General features: G+C 39.1%; 2 protein-coding genes and 1 pseudogene across 2 annotated transcripts; all 3 read left to right on the top strand.

Moving 5' to 3' along the window:
- The first annotated feature begins 3729 nt into the window (after positions 1–3729).
- Positions 3730–4662, top strand: LOC129654199 (olfactory receptor 148-like). The gene has a single exon (XM_055583734.1). It carries the CDS (start codon positions 3730–3732, stop codon positions 4660–4662), a length of 933 nt encoding a protein of 310 aa, XP_055439709.1.
- A 13460-nt stretch (positions 4663–18122) lies between these two features.
- Positions 18123–19087, top strand: LOC129654198 (olfactory receptor 149-like; annotated as a pseudogene).
- Positions 19088–24058: 4971 nt separating this feature from the next.
- Positions 24059–24982, top strand: LOC129653793 (putative olfactory receptor 10D4). The gene has a single exon (XM_055583480.1). The coding sequence runs from the start codon at positions 24059–24061 to the stop codon at positions 24980–24982; it is 924 nt and encodes a 307-aa protein (XP_055439455.1).

The raw sequence follows: 24982 nt of genomic DNA, 5'->3' as shown, positions 1-24982 counted from the left end.
GAAGCCCCAAACTATAATTACTAGTTGATAAAAGAAATGAAACAAACTGACTAAACTGAAAAAAACAAAACAATGAAAAAACTCAAATTAAGAAGAGAAGGGGTAAAAGAACTTAAAAAGATTCTAACAATGAATACAAGTCTATGTTCCATCCAATTTCAATACAAATAATTAAGTAGCATGTGCCAGGAAGTTTACACGTGTTATCTCATTTACTCTACATTTTCCCTATGAAATAACTCCAATTTATGAAGGACTATATTATGGTTCAGAGAAGAGCACTGGCTTGCTCAAGGACTTACAACTAACGAGAAACAGACTTGTTCTTCACACCAGAAACTTCCAAGGTGAATGATCTTTTCACTATGTTACAATTTCTTCTACTGCTGCTGCTTCTACAACCATAAAAAGTAAGGGAATAGGTAGAGACTCAAAAAATGACAGAGAAGGAAGTCAAATCTGTGAGGTCTATGAAGAACAAAAAGGGTTCTTGAAAGTCTAACCAGAGTAGAAAATTAGGGTGGCCACAGGGGATCCACAACTTCCTTGATTCCTAATTGCTTGAAGATTGTCTTGATTACCGTGTAGTCTTTTCTCAGTCACGAGCTCTCTCAACATCCAGCATTTGATTGCTCCCTGTGCTCAAGGGTTCCTGCTCCCTGAGTCCTGGGATGTATCATGGATGGGGCTCCAGAGGGAGTAAGAGATCATTTAAAACCCTACAAATGTAGGAGATCTTACTTCTGCTAACTCTGAAGAAATCACCCTAGATGATGGGTGAGCCATCAGACATATACTATCCTCTCTCTGTGTAATCCTGAATGGAAAAGACCATTTGGGGGTCTACACTTAGGAAGCCCAAATCCATTTCTGTTGCACCCAGGGAAGAGAGATGTTCAGAATGGTGAGTCCCACAAGTCTATAGAAGAAACTGAACTTAAAGGTAGGAAAAACAACATTTGTTTTCCTTAACTGAGCCATGTAACTGTCCAGAGCATTTTCCCATCTTCTTTAATTTTAACTTTAATTTTAATTTTAACTTTTACTCTGCTATGGATTCCATTGTTGGAAGCAATCATGACCAAAAGCTTCCTTCTTATTTTGTGCAATGACTAGAGTCCTTTCCTCCATTCACCCCACAAAATAGCATGCAGAAATACATTCATCTATTGTTTCTTTTGTTGTTCCTTAATCATTAATTCAGCATCTGTCACTTTTAAAGAACCACACACTTGCTTAAGAATAAAAATTAGTTGCATATTCTCCCTGACAACGGAGAAAATTCTAAGACATGGAGAAAATAATAATTTTCATGATAAATAGTATGCAAAAGACATTCTCCTGACCTTTTCCAAATCATATGATGAATGTATATATTTCTTATTAAATGGCTCCCTTTTCTTCTCCTTTTCCTAAAATGTAGTATCTCTCAAAGTTTGGTCTCTCGTTCCTTCTTTATCCATAATTTACCCTGTCTCTCCTGGTGACTTCATTCAGGCTTGATACTAACAACGATCTTCACACAGGTAACTCCTTCCCAAATTCTTTAGCATGGATATCTCTATAGAAAATACAATTATAATGAACCATTATACAGTATCTTACTGTGTATCAAAATCTTTCCTGAGCATCATCACATTTAATCTTTACAGCAATTCTGGGAGGTAAATATTATCTCAGTTAATCAGAAAAAAATATTCAGTGGGTACCCTCTGTTTATTCAGCACAATTATAAGAATATGCCATATCCTCAAGGGACAGTTATATCAGAACATGTCAAAATAAAGATCTGTAGGACACACATGAGGGAAGAGAGACTATTTAATGGTTGAACAGACATGTTCCTATTTTACCCCTCTTATCCTGTCTTAGTTATTAATAATGCTTTCTTTGACTCTCAAAAGTGTCCTGCTTGGAATAAAATATTTAACTGATTGAAGGTTGAGACTACTGGTGCAGGGAATACTTTCTGCTATACAAAGATGAGAAATTGAGATTCCAAGATTATAAACAACTTGAGTACATGGAGAGCATTATCTTACCATTTTTCAGGTTTTTTAGAAGATAAAATTATCAATCAATAACTATTAATAATATTAAACACATGTATACCTGTGGCGGATTCATTTTGATATTTGGCAAAACTAATACAATTATGTAAAGTTTAAAAATAAAATAAAATTAAAAAAAAAGAAAAGAAGATCAGAGAAGTTGACCAGGAATTATAATTAGAAATTCAAACCATTATAATTGGACATTTTAAAATATATTTTGCATCTCAAAAAAAGCAAATTATAATGGTAAAAAGTGTAAGTGAAAAAGACATCTCTCTTCTTTTTTAAAGTTAATTTATTGGAGTATCGTTGCTTTACAATATTGTGTTAGTTTCTACACTGCAGGAAAGTTAATTAGCTATACATATACATAAGTCGCCTCTTTTATTTTGGATTTATTTCCCATTTAGGTCACCAAGGAGCATTGAGTAGAGTTCCCTGTGCTATACGGTAGGTTTTCATTAGTTATCTATTTTATGCTTAGTATCGTGGCATCTCTTCTTGAGAAATTCAGGAGCTCAACCATTGTAGCAGACAGCTAACCACAGCACTCTCTACTGGCCCTTTCATGTTCTCGACATAATGAGTTTTTCCTTTAAACTAAAACAATTATACTCTTAAAAACAAAACACAGAATGATGGCTACCAGGGTTAGGGCACAACAGGAAATGAGAAATTGCTAATGAATAGGTAGAAAGTTTCACAAATGCTGTAAAACATTATGTTCATAGTTAATATTACCTTGTACACTTAAAAATCTGTTTAGAGAGTAGATCTCATGTGAAGTTTTATTACCACAATAAAATTAAAATTAGAATTTAAAATAATCAGAAGACACAGAAAAGTCTGCAGAATTGAAATACTTTGGATTTCAAAATTTCAGTAGTTAGCAAGCATCAAGTGTTCCAAAAATTCATCTTTATATATGATAACTTCACTAAAACCTATCACCTACATAGTCTCTAAACATCTACTAATCTCTAAACAAACCAAACACCAGAATAATAATCAAATTTGTCACTGTTAATTTCTTTTCAGGCAGATAACCTTCAGTTCAGTTCAGTCACTCAGTTGTGTCCGACTCTTTGAGACTCCATGCTCAGACTAAGAAATATATTCAGTTAGAATGATATCATATACCCAAATCTTACTACTCCTTAAACTGTATCACAGTCCATTCTTCTCAACAGAGATGTGGGTGCCCAAATTGATCTTTGATGAATATTTAGGGTGTTTGAACACATATTTGAGCAACTGTAGCTTTGTAATAGAGTCAGGAGGGTCAGGCTTCCACATGTTTTCAGGTTGATCTTAAATTTGGGACATTTTTGTTGTTGTATAGTTGGTTGTGGACTTAATTCAAACTATGCTCATCTGCTCAGTATTGATGCCTATGTTCTCATAGTACATCCAGTATTTTACTTTGCTAAAGCTTCATATTGCTTTGAATCCCTATTCATAAAAGAATGTGATATCTTGAGATACGAAGGCACACATCCGCTTTACTAGCCCCTAAATATTATTCCCAGAATTTCTGATTCTTAATTTCAACCTCATGTTTATATGTAAACAAAGATCAGTGATGATGAATGTATCGGTATTGCGTCTGTCACAATCAGCCTCCACAGTCATGCTTTCCTGTCTTTTGTCTCCCCTAGACTTTCCTCCCAGGAACATGAGGAACCGCACTGAGCTGAATGAGTTCATCCTATTGGGCATACCTCAGACACAAGGACTGGAGACTGTGCTCCTTGGCATCTTCTCGTTCATTTACCCTTTGACCCTGCTCGGAAATTTGCTCATCCTTCTAGCAATTGTCTCCTCCTCGACCCTTCACACTCCCATGTACTTCTTCTTGGGACTCCTCTCGATTTTGGACATGCTGTTCCCCTCTGTTCTCTGTCCCAAGATGCTAGTCTATTTTTCTGGCCAGAACCGAGCCATTTCTTATAAGGGATGTGCTGTTCAGCTCTTCTTCTATCATTTCCTGGGTTCTATGGAAGGCTGCCTCTATTCTGTGATGGCTTATGATCGCTTTGTTGCCATCTGTCACCCACTGAGATATATGCTCATCATGAGACCTGGAGTCTGTGTTGGTTTGGTCTTGGCAGCCTGGTTGGTGGGTTGTCTTCAGGCCACTATCCTGACATCTTTTACCTTTCAGCTACCCTACTGTGGCCCCAATCGGGTGGACCACTTCTTCTGTGACATTCCTGCTGTCTTACCCCTGGCTTGTGCTGACAGCTCCTTTGCCCAGGGTGTAGCTTCCACTAGTGTTGGCTTTCTGGCTTTAATGCTTTGGTTGAGTATTTGTGCCTCCTACACACGCATTGGGATTGCCATTTTGAGGATCCGCTTGGCAGAGGGCAGGCAGAAAACTTTCTCTACCTGCAGTGCCCACCTCACTGCCATTCTCTGTGCCTTTGGACCTGTAATCATTGTCTATCTGCAGCCCACACCCAACCCCTTGCTAGATGCCACGGTGCAACTATTAAATAATACTGTCTCACCCATGCTGAACTCATTAATCTATTCCTTAAGGAACAAAGAAGTGAAAAGTTCCCTAAAAATGATTTTCCACAATGTAGTATTTACTGTTCTGCACTAAATTAAGGGTTTTATAATGGATTTTAAAATGTATTGACTCTTACTATCACCCACCTACTCAATCAAATGAGTAATTAGATAAATAATCAAATAATATCAAGGGAAAATGCTTTCTCTAAAGCATTGTTTGCCTAATAAGATTTTCTATTTTTGTGCATAATTATAAACCCTGAGGCCCCATAAGTAACTTCATAATTCATGCTATTCTCAGTGCACTAATCCTGGGGAAGGAATCCAAGGGAAATTGCAAGAAGCTTGAGACAGATTTCTTATAATAGACAGCAAATTTTGCCTGATTGAAAATACTGAAGATCTATGGCAATCCAAAAGTTATCCTTCAATAGCCATCTCTGTGCCAAATTAGTTTTTCTTACTTCACTTAGAATGCAATCATTCCTCGGTTCTCCCTATATGCATTTCAGTTTGTCCATGTTGCTAACAGTAGTATTAATCGTAATTGCTAGAGCATGATCTGTGATGAATATTCCATAGATACCATCTCATGTAATCTTCATATCACCCCCATAAAGGAATTTCAATTTCAAAGAAAAAGAACTTTGAGGATTAGAAGCTTCAAATAATGGAGCCAAGTTTGCACATTAAGTGGCAAATCAGACCTCACATTCAGATCTTGTTAATTAAATAGTTCTTACTCTTAATCCCGCTACCACATGACTACCCTGAAGGACCTGCTTGGCAATTTATTCAAACTCACTACCTCTTTCCAGAGCTCATGATACCCAGAGAGCATTCAATAAATAACTAGTAAAATATGCATGGACATAGGTCATGTTTATATGTTGACTTTATTATTATCTCCATTAATTCTGTGCCATGACTCATTGTATCCCTCTGTACATGGTGGCATTGAGATCTAGAAATAAGTATCTTGCCATTCATAATACATTTAATTACAGTAAAGCCAGGTCTAGCCCAAGCCCTCTTAACTCCTATTGTCATTTTTTCCCTACTCTACCATACAGACAACATCCCAGATTACTCTTTATTGTGAAAGGGTTGGGAGAGCCTTCCTGTTCAGTGTTGTTTGAAGAGATGTCCTGATTACTGGGTTCGATGACCAGGTTTATCCTGTTCTCCCACCAAGACATTTTCCAAGTTGGCTTCCAGTGATACTCAAGTTGGTCATTATTTCTCAGTTTTCTCCAGAAATCAGGGGGAAAGAGAGAGCAATATTTACTGCCCTTAGCTTTTATGACATTTATTAATTTGTAGTTATTTTGTATTCCATTTTTATTCCCCAAAGTTTCCATTCTACCTGAAACCATTAAAAACAAAACAAAAAATACAACCCTGAATTAAATACACTGTTGCCTTTACAAAAGGCATGAGACAAAAAGGACAAAATGAAGCCCATTTAAATGTAGACAATGGTTTGATGTGCAGTGTGAGAGTTCCAAGGCCCTTCCTAACATGACCAGTAAACATCACAATAAAAATTCTTATGCTTTGGGAATGTATCCTAGACAATATGCTGCATTTAAGCAATTCTACTATAGTTTGATGTCCTATTAATGCTGGATATTGGTGGAAACCCCACATGCTATGATATCTGATAAAGCCTGGATATAGATTATGGACAGATACTTATAGATTTTTTTTCTATGCAATGGAAATTCCATCATGTTTGTCTTATTCACTGTTATACCCACAGGACGTGGCCCAGTGATCTACTAGGAACTGTGGGTGAGTTTGTTGCATGAATAAATGGATACTGCTTAGACTTTCAAATTAAATGTAATTACCTATTCATTTACATAAAACAGAAACATGAGTGAAATAATTAGGATAGGTAAAAATCACATTCACTAATTTAAATATATATTCTCATTAAAGTTGAAGACGTATGAAAGCTGAATATGAATGAACTCCAACCACTTGCCTCCTTCTAATAATTACTACTTAGCACTGAAAAAAAATCAAAGCTGTTTAAATCTTTCCTATATGTGAAGTTTTAGTACAGCACCCAATATAAAATTTTATTTAAATAATGTGTACACACACATGCACACACTGCTTTTTAATATTGTACTCCATCAACAGTAACAATAAACAAATATCTTGATCAAAAAGGAGATCAAGGACTTAAACAGACATTTCTCCAAAAAAGACACACAAATGGCCAATAAGCATATGAAAAGATGCTTAATCTCTACCGCTAGAGAAATTCAAATCAAATTCATGAGAAATCACCTCACACCCATTAGAATAGCTCTTACTGAGAAAAAAAAAAAGAGGAAAAGATAAGAAATGTGAAGAAGCTGGAACCATTGTTCATTATTGGTGGGGATATAAAGTGGTGCAGCCACTATGGAAAGCAGTATGCTGGTTCCTCAAAAAATTTAAAAATAAAATTGCCTGTGATTTAGCAATTATCCTTCTGAATTATGTCCAAAAGGGTCTTAAATAGATATTTGTAGCATGCTCCTCATCATGGCATTATTCACAATAGGCAGGAGGTGGAAGCAATTCAGGTGTCCATTAATGATGAATAGATAATCAAAATGTGGTACATACATACAGGCAATAGTACTCCCATCTTTACAAGGAAGAAAATTGACATACGCTACTAGATGGAAGAAACTTGAAGAGATTATGTTAAGTGAAATAAGCAGTCACAAAATAAGACAGATACTATGTGATTTCTGTATGATTGAAGTATATGAGGTTTATAGAGTTGTCAAAATATAGAAAAAGAAGGTAGAATCACCATTCTACCTTGCCAGGGTTGCCAGGAGTGGGGAAAGGGAAAATAGTTTAATGGATGCAAAGTTTCCTTTTGTAAGATGAAAAAGCTGCAAACTTTGGTTGCACAACAGCATGAATATACTTAGCACTACTGAACTGTACACTGAAAATGGTTGACAGTAAATTTTGTGCTTTATGTCTTTTAGCACAGTTTAAAAATTAGGCTGCTTATTTAGTTTTCACATATCCTGTGATTTTTGAGTTTGCTGCTGCTGCTAAGTCGCTTGTCGTGTCCGACTCGGTGAGACCCCATAGACGGCAGCCCACCAGGCTCCACGGTCCCTGGGATTCTCCAGGCAAGAACACTGGAGTGGGTTGCCATTTCCTTCTCCAATGCATGAAAATGAAAAGTGAAAGTGAAGTCACTCAGTCGTGTCCGACTCTTTGCGACTCCATGGACTGCAGCCCACCAGGCTCCTCTGTCCACAGGACTTTCCAGGCAAGAGTACTGGAGTGAGGTGCCATTGCCTTCTCCGTTTGAGTTTGCTAGTTCTCCCCTTTTTCTTATAACTCCATCTGCAGTTCAGTCAGTTCAGTTCAGTTGCTCAGTTGCGTCTGACTCTTTGCGACCCCATGGGCTGCAGCACGCCAGGCTCCTCTGTCCATGAGATTCTCGAGGCAAGAATACTGGAATGCGTTGTCATTCCCTTCTCCAGGGGATCTTGCTGACCCAGGGGTCGAACCTGGTCTCCTGCATTGCAGGCATATTCTATATTGTCTGAGCCACCAGGGAAGCCCCTGTGCTTCTGTTACCTAATTTTACAATGACTTTATAACACTTAAAAAAAAATAAGCCTTTTTTTTTTTTAAAGAGACATGTAAATATGCAATTATTGAGGCAGGATATCTGAATAGAAAGTTTTGAGGAAAAAATCCAGAGCAATTACTTCACAGAAAAATGGGAACCATTTTTTCCCCTAAAACCATGGTGTACTATATATTATATTGTTTATAGATTATGCCTAATTTGTAAAAACAGGTTCTGATCCCAAAGACTGGGGTTCTACTGTTCTCATTCTCATACTGTTACTCTCCTTTGTTGGTTCTGATCTTCTTGGTGTTCCCAGGAGACACTTGTGTGGAGGCTTTTCCTGATTATTAGAATCCAAGTCTAGTTCTCAGGGTAATTTCAGGTACAGAAACTTAAATGCAAAAAAATTCTATTCTAATGTCATCTGGTTAGGCTAAAGGAGGATATTAATCCACATATATTCCCAGTAGCATTTCTCTGACTTAGTTACCATCTTTTCTCCTTTTTTCCTGACCAAGTATCTCAAACTTCTACAGTCCAAGGACCTTCCTTATTTGTTTTTCTCAATGTATTTGAGCTCCTCCAGCCACCCTCCCCATGATAGTTGGTGTTATCTCTTCACATGCCCTCTTTCCAATAATACACTCAAATACAAGGCTACTAAAAACCCTCTGAGAGTTTTTCAAACTTCCTAATATACAGACCACAATATAGAAAGTGACCAATCCAGCCCTGGGCAATCATTTCTTACGTGGGGCTCTCAAGCTTTATCTCAGGCTTTTCTGGTGGCTCAGTTGGTAAAGAATCCACCTGTAATGCAGGAGACCAAGGTTTGATCCTTTGATCCTTAGGAAGATCCCCTGAAGAAGGAAATGGCAACCCATTCCAATGTTCTTGCCTGGAGAATCTCATTGACAGAGGAGCCAGGTGGGCTACAGTCCATGGGGTCACAAAGAGTTGGACATGATTGAGCAACTAACACACACACACATCTGTCTACCTACCTATATGTGCTTATTTTGACAAATATAAGAAAAATTATTAATCAAAAAGTTAATATTAAAAAGGAATTATGCAAAACTACATATAGGGTATGATTGTAAGTAGTTAAAAATATAACTGTGTTTATAGCGATTGGAAAGAGCATATTAAATAAGGTCAAGGAAAGATACTGGTATTTTTCTCACTCTTGAATATTTGCCAGATAGTTAATAAAGTTGTAATGCTACATTTACAATGAATCTATAATATATTATGAAATAATGAGGTGTGTAATGGGAAACGGGTGTTAACATAGACAGGAGGACCTCTAATTACTCCCTTTGGTGATTCACGATTCTTAAGTCTAAGAGTGGGCCACAGGGGATAGTGTCTTAATAGAAACTCTCCAGTTTGAAAATATCATAAATCTAGCGTTTCAGGACCAGACTACATGACAGGGCTGAGTGTGGAAACTTTGTGTCTTGGGCTCAAGAGCACAAGGTGCTGAACCTTGTCTCTATGTCATGGCATCTTACGTCAATACGGACTTTTGGCTTTAGAAATATATTCTTGCCTAAAAACTTGACAAAAATCACTCTGCCCATGTTAGGTGTGTTTTCCATTAGCTGGTGTTTGTCTAAAACTTTACCTCCTTCTATTCAACTCTTGTTCTGCTTCTTCCTTTTCTCTCTCTCTGTCTTGCTTTTAACTCTATTTGTCCTGATCATTTTCCCTGTTCAAACAACTGAAGAAGGAGAATTATGGAAGTTATGAAAATTCTTATATGTTGCTGAGTCCTGTGATTCATTAGGAAGTCAGCACTGAGAAGGACATGAAGCAGGGGAGACCTAAAGATAAGTGTGCTCATACAGTAGGAGAATGGTTTGTATGAGTAAGGTGGATGAGATTGAAGCAGATAGATTCTTTGTTTATGAATTTCCTTTTGTAGTTAGTATAAAAAATAAAAACTATCCCCACTCTTAACATCTACTCTTTTAATCAATATCAATCTACTCTTCTTATCAATATGAGAACTTCCTTTAGCATGCGTATGTACTTTCATTGTCATTGAACCCTTAAGGTTAAAATGCAAATTTCTTTGAATGTGGTGATAGCGAAAGTCACAGAATTTATAAAATGCTAATAATATAAAATTTTAGAATTCAGAGTTGGAAGAAAATATCTAGTTTAGTCTCCTTTGCAGCAAAACAATTCCTTCTTCTGTTTCCCTAAGGGTAAAATTTTCTGCTTGAAAATCTTCTGTTAATATCTGTTCTTAGAAAATTTTTTTCCTGGTATGTCAGATTCTTTCCTGAGAATAGGTTTGGATGGAGATAAGGCATTGAGTGCTAACTGCAGAGGAGGAAAGAGAACTTTGAAATTGAATCTAAGGTAATTTGTGAAATCTACACTTTTGCTGATCACATGTTTGGAACAAACACCTTTGTGAATTTGACTGTTGAGCTAGAAACAAAAAAAGTTCAGGTAAATGGAGAATTTATGCACTTCTAGCCTACAAAATATCTTTTAATTCTGCCAGATATTTACATAATCCTCTGCTGAAGGTCTGATGGAAAGAACATTTTTCCTGACCTGTGTGTTTTTCTTTGATATTTTTAAAAAAGCTTTATTTTTTTAGATGAGTTTTTGGTTTACAGTACAGATTTCTCATATACCGTAGGCCCGTACACATGTACAGCCTGTCCCATCTTCAAACATCCCCATCAGAGGGTGCACTTGTTATAAATGATAAATGTACCCTGATACATCATAATTACCTGAAATCCATAGTTTACTTTGGGGTCCACTTTCAGTTTTGTCCATTCAATGGATTTGAACAAATATGTAATAGCATCTACCTACCATTCCATACAATGTATTTTCATTGACCTAAAAGTCCTTTGTGCTCCACCTATCCATCCCCCGTCAACCAGTAATCTTTTTACTGTCTCCAGAATGTCATATGGTTGGAATGATAAAGGTTGTAGCTCTTTCAGAAAGACTTCTTTCACTTAGTATTACAGCCTTATTATTCCTCCATGTCTTTGCATAGGTTAATGGCTTATTTCTTTATAGCATTTAATGATGTTCCATTGTCTGGATGTACCATAATTTATCCATTCACCTACTGAAGGACATCTTGGCTGCTTCCAAGTTTTGGCAATTGTGAATAAAGTTTATATAAACATCAATGTGCAGACTTTTGTGTTAATATACGTTTTCAACTCCTTTGCTTAAATATCAAGGACCATGGCTGCTAGATCATGGTAAGAATATATTGAGATTCATAAGAAACTGCCAAACTGTCTTACAAAGTGACTGCGCCATTTCGCATGTCTACCAGAAATGAGAGTTCCTGTTACTTCACATTCTCACTAGTATTTGGTATTGTGAGTGTTTTAGATTTTGGGCATTCTAGGTTTGCAGTGTTATCTATTTGTTTTAATTTGTATTTCCCTGATTACATAATGTGGAACATCCTTTTATGTCCTTATTTTCCAGCTATATAATTATCTTCTTTGGTGAGATATCTATTAAGGTCTTTGGGCTAATTTTTAATTGAGTTGTTGGTTTTCTTATTACTGAATTTTTAAGAATTCTTCATAACATTAGTTGTCTGTCAGATGTTGTCTTTTACAAAATATTTTCTCTCATTCTGTAGCTTATCTTCTCATTCTCTTAGCTGTGTCTTTGGCAAAACAAGTTTTTTTTTTTTTAATTTTAATGAAGTTCAGTGTATCAGTTATTTCTCTTATGAATTGTGCCTTTGGTGCTATATCTAAAAACTCATTGCCATATCCAAGATCGTTTCGATTTTCTCCTAAATTATCATCTATGAGTTCAGTAGTTTTGCATTTCACATTCAGGTTTGTTATTCATTTGGAGTTAATTTTTGTGGAGGGTGTAAGGTCTATGTCTAGATACATTTTGTGTGTGTGTGTGTGTGTGTGTGTGTATGTGTGTGTATGTGTGTGTGTGTGTGTGTGTGAGAGAGAGAGAGAGAGAGAGAGAGAGAGAGAGATGTCCTGTTCCGGAATTGTTAGTTTTAAGACTATTTTTCTCATTGCATTGCCTTTGCTCTTTTACCAAAGATCAGTTGACTATCTTTACTCTACTTTTTTTCAAATCTTGCAGATCCCTTTCCAAGTCCATTTCTAATTATATCTTCATCACACCCTCAATGCTTTTGTTTTAACTACATTACCATTGTCTTGTATGCATGAGGTTAGTCTCTAATATTGGACATTTACTACCAAGTGCCAAGCACTGGGCAAGGAATTTTATTTTTGTTATCTCATTCAATCTTCACAAAGACTTTATGAGGCAGACAATATGATTATCCACTGTTCTTCTGTAAGAGTTGAGGCTCAGATAGGTTAAGTAAGTTTCTTATGGCCCAGAGATAGAAAATGATAAAGTCAGGGTCAGAGTTAGAAACCAGTTTTCTATTAGGGTAAGTTCTTTAGGGGATAACACTTTAGTTTATTCATCTTTATATTTCTAGCAGATGGATAGAAAATTAATGTTTGTGAGATTAAATTGATTGATGAGGCTTAAACTCAATGTGTAAAGTATATTTTGGGCTGGAAAGGAGTTTTTTTGCTTTCCTGTTTGTATTTTTGCCAGAATCACAATCTACTCAAACATTTTGTACAGGACAAGCTTTATACAGGGCCCTGGCTCTATAGATTGATTTCAAGATTATTCTGAAGAGCTCCTATTTTCTCCACTTTTTCATTCTTTGCCATAAATTCTACTTATTGAGCTTTTTTTCCTGTGTGGCTGTAAGCTTTTTTGCCTGTATGGCTTTTTTCTTATAAAATTGAAACAATGTAGGAAATGGTAAGAGATTAGCAATTTATAAATTAGTATTAATAGATCTATCAGTTAATTTCCTATGAGCAAATATTGATCACAGGCAAAGAAAAATCAGTTATATCCAAGTGACAACATGTGGAGGGCTGACATAAAATTTGATTCAAAGGAAAAAAAAGAAGATATTGGGCCTTCAGAAGAAATAATTGAGGATCTTTAGGTTTATCTGACTGACATTAATTAATGAAGTTAAAAAATAATAATGCCATTGAAACTTACATGTATGAGATCTGTGGTATAGAAATGAAGTCTTCCCGAGGAGGGATATATTTCTGGTGGGATGCAATAATTATTTCTGTTACTTACATGAGGCTTTCTTCTAGACTCAGTGTAATTCCTGTGTGTGTGTGTGTGTGTGTGTGTATGTTATAAATATGAATTGTATATCTTTTCTTGAATGTAAACGCTAAACAATGGAAAACACTATTGCTGAAAGTAATAATAAATAGGTAAGTGAATATCATTTCTGTTTAGGTTCACATTTTTATATGCATATACTTGGATAGTTGATCTATTGCTTTGCTGTGCTTAGTTGCTCAGTTGTGTCTGACTCTGCGACCCCATGGACTATAGCCCACCAAGATCCTCTTTCCTTGGGATTCTCTAGGCAAGAATACTGGAGTTGGTTGCCATGCACATCTTCAGGGGATCTTCCCAGCCCAGGGATCAAATCCAAGTCTCCAACATTACAGGCTGATTTTTTACCAGGTGAGCCACCTGGGGAAGCCCACGAATACTGGAGTGGGTAGCCTATCCCTTCTCCAGGAGATCGTCCCAACCCAGGAATCAAACCAGGACCTCCTGATTTGCAGGCAAATTCTTTACCAGCTGAGCCACCAGAGAAGCCCAGTTGGTCTATTTAGCAACTAATTATGATTTGGCTTATAATACAAAACAAGTTTACCACCTGATGCCAAATTTCCTTGGAGAAGATGCTTCTGTAATATACCAGTTTGTGTGATGATAAACTGGATTGGGAGAGACTATCTAAAACCTATAATAAGAGTTGATTACTCCGAGTTTGCCCACTATCAGATCAGATCAGTCTCTCAGTCATGTCCGACTCTTTGCGACCCCATGAATCACAGCACGCCAGGCCTCCCTGTCCATCACCAACTCCTGGAGTTGACTCAGACTCACGTCCATCGAGTCAGTGATGCCATCCAGCCATCTCACCCTCGGTCATCCCCTTCTCCTCTTGCCCTCAATCCCTCCCAGCATCAGAGTCTTTTCCAATGAGTCAACTCTTCGCATGAGGTGGCCAAAGTACTGGAGTTTCAGCTTTAGCATCATTCCTTCCAAAGGACACCCAGGGCTGATCTCCTTCAGAATGGACTGGTTGGATCTCCTTGCAGTCCAAGGGACTCTCAAGAGTCTTCTAACACCACAGTTCAAAAGCATCAATTCTTCGACACTCAGCTTTCTTCACAGTCCAACTCTCACATCCATACATGACCACAGGAAAAACCATAGCCTTGACTAGACAGACCTTTGTTGGCAAAGTAATGTCTCTGCTTTTGAATGTGCTATCTAGGTTGGTCATAACTTTCCTTCCAAGGAGTAAGCGTCTTTTAATTTCATGGCTGCAGTCACCATCTGCAGTGATTATGGAGCCCCCAAAAATAAAGTCTGACACTGTTTCCACTGTTTCCCCATCTATTTCCCATGAAGTGATGGGACTGGATGCCATGATCTTCATTTTCTGAATGTTGAGCTTTAAGCCAACTTTTTCACTCTCCACTTTCACTTTCATCAAGAGGCTTTTGAGTTCCTCTTCACTTTCTGCCGTAAGGGTGGTGTCATCTGCATATCTGAGGTGATTGATATTTCTCCCAGCAATCTTGATTCCAGCTTGTGTTTCTTCCAGCCCAGCGTTTCTCATGATGTACTCTGCAGAGAAGTTAAATAAGCACGGTGACAATATACAACCTTGACGTACTCCTTTTCCTATTTGGAACCAGTCTGTTGTTCCATGTCCAGTTCTAAGTGTTGCTTCCTGACCTGCATACAAATTTCTCAAGAGGCAGATCAGGTGGTCTGGTATTCCCTTCTCTTTCAGAATCTTCCACAGTTTATTGTGATCCACACAGTCAAAGGCTTTGGTATAGTCAATAAAGCAGAAATAGATGCTTTTCTAGAACTCTCTTGCTTATTCCATGATCCACTGGATGTTGGCAATTTGATCTCTGGTTCCTCTGCCTTTTCTAAAACCAGCTTGAACATGAGGAAGTTCATGGTTCACATATTGCTGAAGCCTGGCTTGGAGAATTTTGAGCATTACTTTACTAGCATGTGAGATGAGTGCAATTGTGCAGTAGTTTGAACATTCTTTGGTATTGCCTTTCTTTGGGATTGGAATGAAAACTGACCTTTTCCAATTCTGTGTCCACTGCTGAGTTTTCCAAATTTGCTGGCATATTGAGTGCAGCACTTTCACAGCATCATCTTTCAGGATTTGGAATAGCTCAACTGGAATTCTATCACCTCCACTAGCTTTGTTTGTAGTGATGCTTTCTAAGGCCCACTTGACTTCACATTCCAGGATGTCTGGCTCTAGGTCAGTGATCACATCATCATGATTATCTGGGTCGTGAAGATCTTTTTTGTACAGTTCTGTGTATTCTTGCCACCTCTTCTTAATATCTTCTCCTGTTAGGTCCATACCATTTCTGTCCTTTTTTGAGCCCATCTTGGCATGAAATATTCCTTTGGTATCTCTGATTTTCTCGAAGAGATCCCTAGTCTTTCCCATTCTGTTGTTTTCCTCTATTTATTTACATTGATCGCTGAAGAAAGCTTTCTTATCTCTTCTTGCTATTCTTTGGAACTCTGCATTCAGGTGTTTATATCTTTCCTTTTCTCCTTTGCTTTTCACTTCTCTTCTTTTCACAGCTATCTGTAAGGCCTCCCCAGACAGCCATTTTGCTTTTTTGCATTTCTTTCCCATGGGGATGGTCTTGATCCCTGTCTCCTGTACAATGTCACGAACCTCATTCCATAGTTCATCAGGCACTCTATCTATCAGATCTAGGCCCTTAAATCTATTTCTCACTTCCACTGTATAATCATAAGGGATTGGATTTAGGTCATACCTGAATGGTCTAGTGGTTTTCCCTACTTTCTTCAATTTCAGTCTGAATTTGGCAATAAGGAGTTCATGGTCTGAGCCACAGTCAGCTCCTGGTCTTGTTTTTGCTGACTGTATAGAGCTTCTCCATCTTTGGCTGCAAAGAATATAATCAATCTGATTTCAGTGTTGACCATCTGGTGATGTCCATGTGTAGAGTCTTCTCTTGTGTTGTTGGAAGAGGGTGTTTGTTATGACCAGTGCATTTTCTTGGCAAAACTCTATTAGTCTTTGCCCTGCTTCATTCCGTATTCCAAGGCCAAATTTGCCTGTTACTCCATGTGTTTCTTGACTTCCTACTTTTGCATTCCAGTCCCCTATAATGAAAAGGACATCCTTTTTGGGTGTTAGTTCTAAAAGGTCTTGTAGGTCTTCATAGAACAGTTCAACTTCAGCTTCTTCAGCGTTACTGGTTGGGGCATAGACTTGGATTACTGTGATACTGAATGGTTTGCCTTGGAAATGAACAGAGATCATTCTGTCATTTTTGAGATTGCATCCAAGTACTGCATTTCGGACTCTTTTGTTGACCATGATGGCTACTCCATTTCTTCTGAGGGATTCCTGCCCACAGTAGTAGATATAATGGCCATCTGAGTTAAATTCACCCATTCCAGTCCATTTCAGTTCGCTGATTCCTAGAATGTCGACATTCACTTTTGCCATCTCTTATTTGACCACTTCCAATTTGCCTTGATTCATGGACCTGACATTCCAGGTTCCTATGCAATACTGCTCTTTATAGCATCGGACCTTGCTTCTATCACTAGTCACAGCCACAGCTGGGTATTCTTTTTGCTTTGGCTCCATGCCTTCATTCTTTCTGGAGTTATTTCTCCACTGATCTCCAGTAGCATATTGGGCACCTACTGACCTGGGGAGTTTCTCTTTCAGTATCCTTTTGCCTTTTCATACTGTTCATGGGGTTCTCAAGGCAAGAATACTGAAGTGGTTTGCCATTCCCTTCTCCAGTGGACCACATTCTGTCACATCTCTTCACCATGACCCACCCATCTTGGGTTGCCCCACGGGCATGGCTTAGTTTCATTGAGTTAGACAAGGCGGCTGCCACCGGCACACTAAGCGCAGGCGGCTGCTACCGGTGCGCTAAGCGCAGGTGAGAGGAGCCACCCCACGTCCGAGGTCAGGGGCAGAAGCCGGGAGGACCCCATGCCCGAAGGGCGGCGGCCACGAGGAGTTACCTCACGACCGAGGTCAGGGGAAGTGGCCGAGAGTACCAGACTGCGAAGGCACAGGAACAGCCGAGAGGAGCTATCCCGAGTCCGAGGTCGGGGGGATGGTCGAGAGGAGATACCCAGCGTCCAACGTCAGGGGCGGCGACGAGTGGAGTTAACCCGCATCCAAGGTCAGGGGCGGCGGCCAGGAGGAGATACCCCACGCCCCTAAGCCCGAGGCTAGGGGCGGCAGGCGGGAGGACCAACCCCATGTCCAAGGAGCCCTGGCTCTGCGGGCTCAGGAGGGCCTAGAGGAGCTATCCCACGTGGAAGGTCAGGAAGGGCGGCGGTGAGGAGATACCCCTCGTCAACGGTAAGGAGCAATGGCTGTGCTTTTTTGGAGCAGCCATGAAGAGATACCCCACGCCCAAGGTAAGAGAAACCCAAGTAAGACGGTAAGTGTTGCAAGAGGGCATCAGAGGGCAAACACACTGAAACCATACTCACAGAAAACTAGTCAATCTAATCACACTAGGACCACAGCCTTGCCAACTATAGAGATAAAGTATTCTATGTAGTTTTGCACATGAAAAATACTGAGGCCAAATGCAACACGTTACTTAGTTGCATGTCTGGATTTATTACTGGTTTCCTTTTCCTCTTTGACCTTTCTTTGCTCACAGTCACTGCTTGAGAAATAACTCTACTAGGAAGATATTTTCTCAGTTATCTGTGGTCTTATATCATGAATGCTTTGCTTTTCCAGGACTGCCTGGTGCACAGACATGCAGAACTACACTTCCATGTCAGAGTTCATATTGTTGGGAATTCCTAACACTGGAGGGCTGAAGAAATTGCTATTTGCCCTGTTTTTGATGTTCTATCTCTTCACTTTACTGGGAAACCTGCTCATCTTCCTCACCATTCTGGTTTCTTCCAACCTCCACACCCCCATGTATTTCTTCCTGGGCAACCTGTCAGTGTGTGATGTATTTTTCCCTTCAGTGAGTTCCCCCAAAATGATGCTCTACCTACTGGGGCAAAGCCGGACCATCTCTTACCAGGGCTGTGCCTCCCAGCTCTTCTTTTACCACTTTCTGGGTGGTACCGAGTGTTTCCTGTACACTGTGATGGCCTATGACTGCTTTGTGGCTATTTGTCACCCTTTGTGATACATGGTTATCATGAACCCAGCGTGTGTCCCATCTTTACAGTGGGCTCTTGGCTGGGTGGCTGTCTACTTGGAAGTATCCTCACGTTTCTTGTCTTTAAGTCACCCTACTGTGGCCCCAATGAGGCGGACAATTTCTTCTGTGACATCCCAGTGGTGCTACCCCTGGCCTGTGTGGACACCTCTCTAGCTCAGATGGTAAGCTTCACTAACGTGGATTTTGTGACTCTTACATGCCTTATCCTTATTCTTACTTCCTATGGTTGCATTGTCCCTTCCATTTTCAAAATCAGATCCTCCGAAGGCAGGTGCCGAGCTTTTTCAACCTGCAGTGCCCACCTGATTTCAATCATCTTGTTCTATGGGCCTGTGATGCTCGTCTATCTTCGGCCTGCTTCCAGCCGCTGGCTAGATTCTGTTATCCAAGTGTTAAATAATATTGTCACCCCTTCCCTTAATCCTTTGATTTACACCTTGAGAAACAAGGATGTGAAGCTGGCTCTGAGGAAAGTATTAACTCAAGTGGTCCATGTTCTGGGGCATAAGGTATGGTGGCAGTTCCTTTCTGAAATTCTTTGAGGAGTTGCTTCAGATACACTACTTGTACAACAGGATTGCTGCTGAAATAGTAAGCTGGGTGAAGATGCTATGTGACATCTCTTGGGAGTCCTAAAACATGTGGTCGGGGATTGGTGGGCTGAGCCACGATGTACCGCTTCATGGAAGCTTTTCAAATTAACTCAGCCTTTCTCTGTTTTAATTTGCCAAAACAGTGTATCTTTTCTGCTTTACACAGTCTGTTCTTGTTGGAACTGTGTTTTGATTGATTACCATAAAGAAGCAAGGTTCTGGAGAACACAGACTGGCTTCCTTACTTTTTTCCCAAAATATATGCCTTACTCTATCTTACAATCTCTCTCTGGCCATTTAATAAAACTAGGTCAACAAGGTATGAAATTTTAAAGTACAATTGCACAGTTTGGTAAATTTAAGTTTAAACTTGGTTTATAACTTCTATGGCTTTAATCATGTCTTCTCAGTACAAAACAATCCCATTTGAAGCTTTATGCTTTTGGCCATCAGAGAAAATTTGGCATTAAAATTCTACTCATATGTCTCAAGTGAGAAGTTGGCCATTAATCTATTCTTATAAAATGGGAGACTGGATTTCTGTAAATTGGCAGAGGAAAGTCTCTCTGAGCCAGCATTCTCTATTCATAATAGGTTTGGTGCATTTCCTGAAAATCTAATAGATCTGTAATTAGTTAAAATTGAACCACTAACAATATAACTTACTTGTTTTTGAATCTTTCAACATTTAAATTTTAATCTTTAATCAAATGAGTTTTAGGTTGCTTATCTATTTAGATTTATCCACTCAAACACCTAGAATAAGAGCTAACACTTAAAATAGTCCAATGTATATGATATGCTTTACATGTGTTGACTAATTTAACTCACAAAATCCTAAGACATAGATACATAGACATACATATCCTCCTTTCATAGGTGAAGCAACTAAGGCCAGAGAAGTTTTTACTCCCAGACAGTCTGAATCTAGAGCTGAATGGTTACTGGCTTATAAAAAGTATTGAAGAATCATAAATTCTATATAATTATAGTTATCCTTACATCTTGCTTTCTGAATATTATTTGCTGTTCTATTTTTCATATACAGACAAAAAAGAACACACATTTCATGACTCCATTTGTAAAAAATATCCCCAAAGGGCTAAAGTAGATTAATGGTTGCCTAGAGCTTGGAGTGGAGAAGGAAATGGCAACCCACTCCAGTGTTCTTGCCTGGAGAATCCCAGGGACGGGGGAGCCTGGTGGGCTGCGTCTATGGGGTCGCACAGAGTTGGACACGACTGAAGCGACTTAGAAGCAGCAGCAGCAGCAGAGCTTGGAGTAGGGATGGAAATGATTGTAAACGGACATTTTTTTCTTTTAGTATGAGGGAAATATTTTAAAATTAGATTGTGATTATAGTTGTACAATTTTATAAATACATATTCTTTGTAAATATATTCTCATTGAGTTGTACACATAAAATAGGTATTTTATGGCATACAGATTATATCTAAATAAACTTGTTAAAATACTAAAAAAATCAATGCTAGCCAAAAAGCTTTAAGGTTTTATGATTATCTGACTTAACATCTTTATTTTGAAAACAAAGCTAATGAATAAGATAATGAGTAGTAATATATGACTATAACATATTTACTTTTTAAATTAAGATTCAAATCATTTATTCCACTTTGTTAGAAGTGACCAAAAGCTTTAAATGCAGGCAGACTGACATTCAAATCAAAGTTTTGTGATTGACTTTTGGAGTTAACTTTGGCAATTATTTAAACTTTTTGAGTGTTATTTTATCTTTAAAAAGAAAATAATATCTACTCATAGGGTTGATGCCAGAATAAAATAAAGGGGTCTTGAAGAGTTTGGTTAAAAAAAAAATAGGAGATTCACAGTAAAATGTAATGATAATTTCAAAACCATGGAGAAAGAAGACTCTTCTGAATTCATTAGCATGAAAAAAAAGACAATGATGATTAGAAAGCTGTAAATCCTTAAACCATTTTAGTGCATTTTGTATTATCCCAAAGTGATTTTAGCTATAACAAGTTTTCTATTAGAAAAGTTTATTGGCATATAGTTGCTTTAAAATGTTGTGTGAGTTTCTGCTTTATAACAAAATGAACCACATATATATATCCACTCTCTCTTGAGGCTCCGTCCCACTCCCATCCTACCCCTCCAGGTCATCACAGAACACTGAACTGAGCTCCCTGTGCTGTACAGCACTTTCCTACTTGCTATCTGTTTGACACACGGTAGTGTGTATACGTCAGTCCTAATCTCCCAGTTTGTCCTCCCTTTCCTACCGACCCCAACCCATGTCTGCAAGACTGTTCTCTAGACCTGCGTCTCTATTCCTGCCCTGCAAAGAAGTTCAACAGGACCATTTTTCTAGATTTCATATATATGCATTAATATATGATATTTGTTTTTCTCTTTTTGGCTTACTTCACTCAGCATGCCAGACTCTAGGGCTTTCCAGGTGGCACTAGCGGTAAAGAACCTGCCTGCCAATGCAGGAGACATAAGAGACATGGGTTCGATCTCTGGGTCAGGAAGATCCCCTGGAGAAGGAAATGGCAACCCACTCCAGTACTCTTGCCTGGGAAATCCCATGGACAGAGGAACCTGGCAGGCTACAGTTCATGGGGTTGCCAAGAATCAGATATGACTGAAACTACTTAGCCCAGCACAGGTTCATCCACAACACTACAAGTGACCCAATTTCATTGTTTTCTGTGGCTGAGTATAGTCCATGTATGTATGTACTACCTCTTCCGCATGCTTGTTTCATTGAGCAGCCAGTAAAAATAACGTGCTCACAGCCCTACCTAATTTTATCTTTTTCTGCTCTGATTCTTTCTCTACACAGCAATCAGCAGACTGATTCCTAAAATGTTAAGTTGAATCAAGTTACAGTAGTTAAAGCATGCTGAGAGAAACACAAGTAGTGATCTTTAACAAGAATAAAGAAATGAAAAAATAAACAAATGGATTTTTAGAAAAGGATGTTAATTCAGGAAGATGAAAAACTGATGTTGGAGGACTATACAGCTAATTATGAAAAAAAAAAAAAAAGCAGCTTTGTTAATAACAAATGGGATTGGCTGCCTCATTTCTGCAAGTGGTTACTTCGCTAATCCTAGCTGTTTCTTTAAACCCAGCTCTTCCAAGCACAGAATCACTGGGCAATTTAAAATATCTAACTTAAAGGATGGCTCCCCACTACAGGAAAAATATGCCCAAGAGTTACTGTTTTTTTTTTTTTTGGCTATGCAGTGTGTGGGATCCTGGTTCCTGACCAGGGATCAAGCTCATGCTCCCTACTTTGGAAACTCGGAGTGTTTTTTTATTTTTTTAAATTTATTTTTGATTGCACTGGGTCTTGTTGCTGCACATAGGCTTTCTCTAGTTGTAGAGAGTGGGGGCTACTCTGTTGTTTCTCTTGTTGTGGAGCCCAGGCTCTAGGTGCATGGGCTTCAGTAGTAGTGACTTGAGGGCTCCAGAGTGCTGGCTTTAGTTGCCCTGTGGCATGTGGAAACTTCCCAGACCAGGAATCGAACCAGTGTCTACTGCATTGACAGGCAGATTCTTATCCACTGTACCATCAGGAAAGTCCAGGAGTTATTGTTAATCAAAAGGATTTGAAAACTGAAAATAAGTTTTTTGCATAATACATTTTTTGTTTTAAAATTAATAAGGTGGAGACACTGGGGAGAAAGAATGAAGGAGGGGAAAGTCTCTGATTAATTGCTCTCTGTTGTACAGCTGCCCCACATGGGGAGAGAGTGGGTCCCAAAGGCACACCCCAAACATCTCTCATCAGGGAACTGATGCTTCTTTTCTCAGGGACACAGGCACTGTTGGTCTAGATTTTAAGTTCTGACTGGCTGAGTCTGACCAAGAGGTGCATTCATCTTCCCTGGTATCAGAGCCTGGCCTTCTGTTTCACAACATCTAAAAGAAAGAAAGCAGGAGGGTGGATGTGGAGCCTGGATTCTAACCAAGTCGTCTTTCCCTTACATCTGTAGGTTCCTTCTTTCTAGAATGCTCTCTCCTCATCTAATGGGTTAAAAACATCATGGGCAGGTGAGAGAAGATGCGAATTGGCTCTATTGGAGTTTGGGCTAAAACTGACTTAGTTGACTCCATGGATTGTCTTAAGATATTCCCTAGTTAATGATGCTGAATCTTAAAAACCTTCATCGGGATGGCATATATTGTCATATTGCAGACATAATTCCTACTGAGATTAAATGTTACATTGAAGTAAGATAGCTATTTTTATTATTGCTAAGTGCCTGTTGCTTTTTCCTGTATTAAATATTATCATTTCCATACTGTTTCACTCTATTTCCACTAGATGGTTCTTAGTTGTCTGTTGTTCTAGCTGATGATGGAGAAAGCATTTTTGTGAATAATTTTAATCAACAGGTGATTCCAAAGTGCTGTAGGCACAGGTCAGCTAAAGCCCAGTGCTATGTGGAGTAAAGGAGCATTGAAATCAGAATATTAGTACCCTGAGTGAATTTTCTAATGAGGGTGGGTAGCTGCAGTCATTATGTTAGGGGTTTTATATACATTAAAGCATTATTCCTCATAAGAATCATATATTATTCAACTATTAACCAGATAGCGAGGAGATTTGGAGACTTTAAAAAATTGTCCAAAATCACTGAGTGTGCATTTAAACTCAGATAAATCCAAGGGTATGATTTATCCTCTGCCCTCTGCTCTAATCTGCCTCTTGTGTTATCTATTATCCTTCTGAGGACACAGATGAAAAGTGACATTGTACATTAATTAGTGAAAACTGGACGGACTCCTATCTAGAGGTTTTTAATGTACCATATATAGATATTATCCCTTTTCCATGGATCCTGTGCGGGGTATTAGTGTTTTGGGGAAAGCTCATCTCAGTGAGACCGCTGTCTGACCTTCCAGGTGTGACTAGATGTGAAGATGAGGAATCACACTCCAGTAACCGAGTTCCTCCTCACGGGAATCCCTCACACACAGGGGCTGGAACATGCGCTCTTTGTCTTCTTCTTCACCTTCTACCTGCTCACGCTTGTGGGGAACCTGCTCATTCTCCTGGCCACCCTCACTTCCTCCAACCTCCACACCCCCATGTATTTCTTCCTGGGCAACCTGTCAGTGTTTGACATCTTTTTCCCTTCCGTGAGTTCCCCCAAAATGATGCTCTACCTTCTGGGACAAAGCCCGACCATCTCTTACCAGGGCTGCGCCTGCCAGCTCTTCTTTTATCACTTCCTGGGCTGCACGGAGTGTTTCCTGTATACTGTGATGGCCTATGACCGCTTTGCCGCCATCTGTCACCCCTTGCGGTACACAGCCATCATGAACCCCAGGGTGTGCGCCATCTTGACTCTGAGCACCTGGATGGGGAGCAGTGTGCATGCGTCTGTCCTCACATTTCTTGTGTTTAAGTTACCCTACTGTGGCCCCAAGGAGGTGGGCAATTTCTTCTGTGACATCTCGGTGGTGCTGCCCCTGGCCTGTGCAGACACCTCTCTAGCTCAGACAGTGAGTTTCACCAACGTAGGTGTTGTGGCACTCCTGTGTTTCCTTCTTGTCCTCACTTCTTACACTCGCATCATTATCTCTATATTGAGAATCAGCTCCTCAGAAGGCAGGCACAGAGCCTTCTCCACCTGCAGTGCCCACCTGACTTCTGTCCTGCTCTTCTATGGACCCGTGGTCCTCATTTATCTCCGGCCTGCCTCCAGTTCTTGGTTGGAATCTGTGATTCCGTTGTTCAATAATATTGTTACCCCATCCTTAAATCCTTTGATATACAGCTTGAGAAACAAGGATGTGAAGTTGGCTCTGAGAAAAGCACTAATCCGAGGAGTACATACCTGA

This window comes from Bubalus kerabau, chromosome 5, assembly GCF_029407905.1.
Source record: "Bubalus kerabau isolate K-KA32 ecotype Philippines breed swamp buffalo chromosome 5, PCC_UOA_SB_1v2, whole genome shotgun sequence".
NCBI lineage: Eukaryota > Metazoa > Chordata > Mammalia > Artiodactyla > Bovidae > Bubalus > Bubalus kerabau.
The sequence above is the reverse complement of the archived record's forward strand: the minus strand, read 5'-3'. Positions and strand labels throughout refer to the sequence as shown.

Excerpts from the sequence above, each read along its gene's own strand:
- LOC129654199 (XM_055583734.1), top strand. The coding sequence starts at position 3,730 with ATGAGGAACCGCACTGAGCTGAATGAGTTCATCCTATTGGGCATACCT.
- LOC129653793 (XM_055583480.1), top strand. The coding sequence starts at position 24,059 with ATGAGGAATCACACTCCAGTAACCGAGTTCCTCCTCACGGGAATCCCT.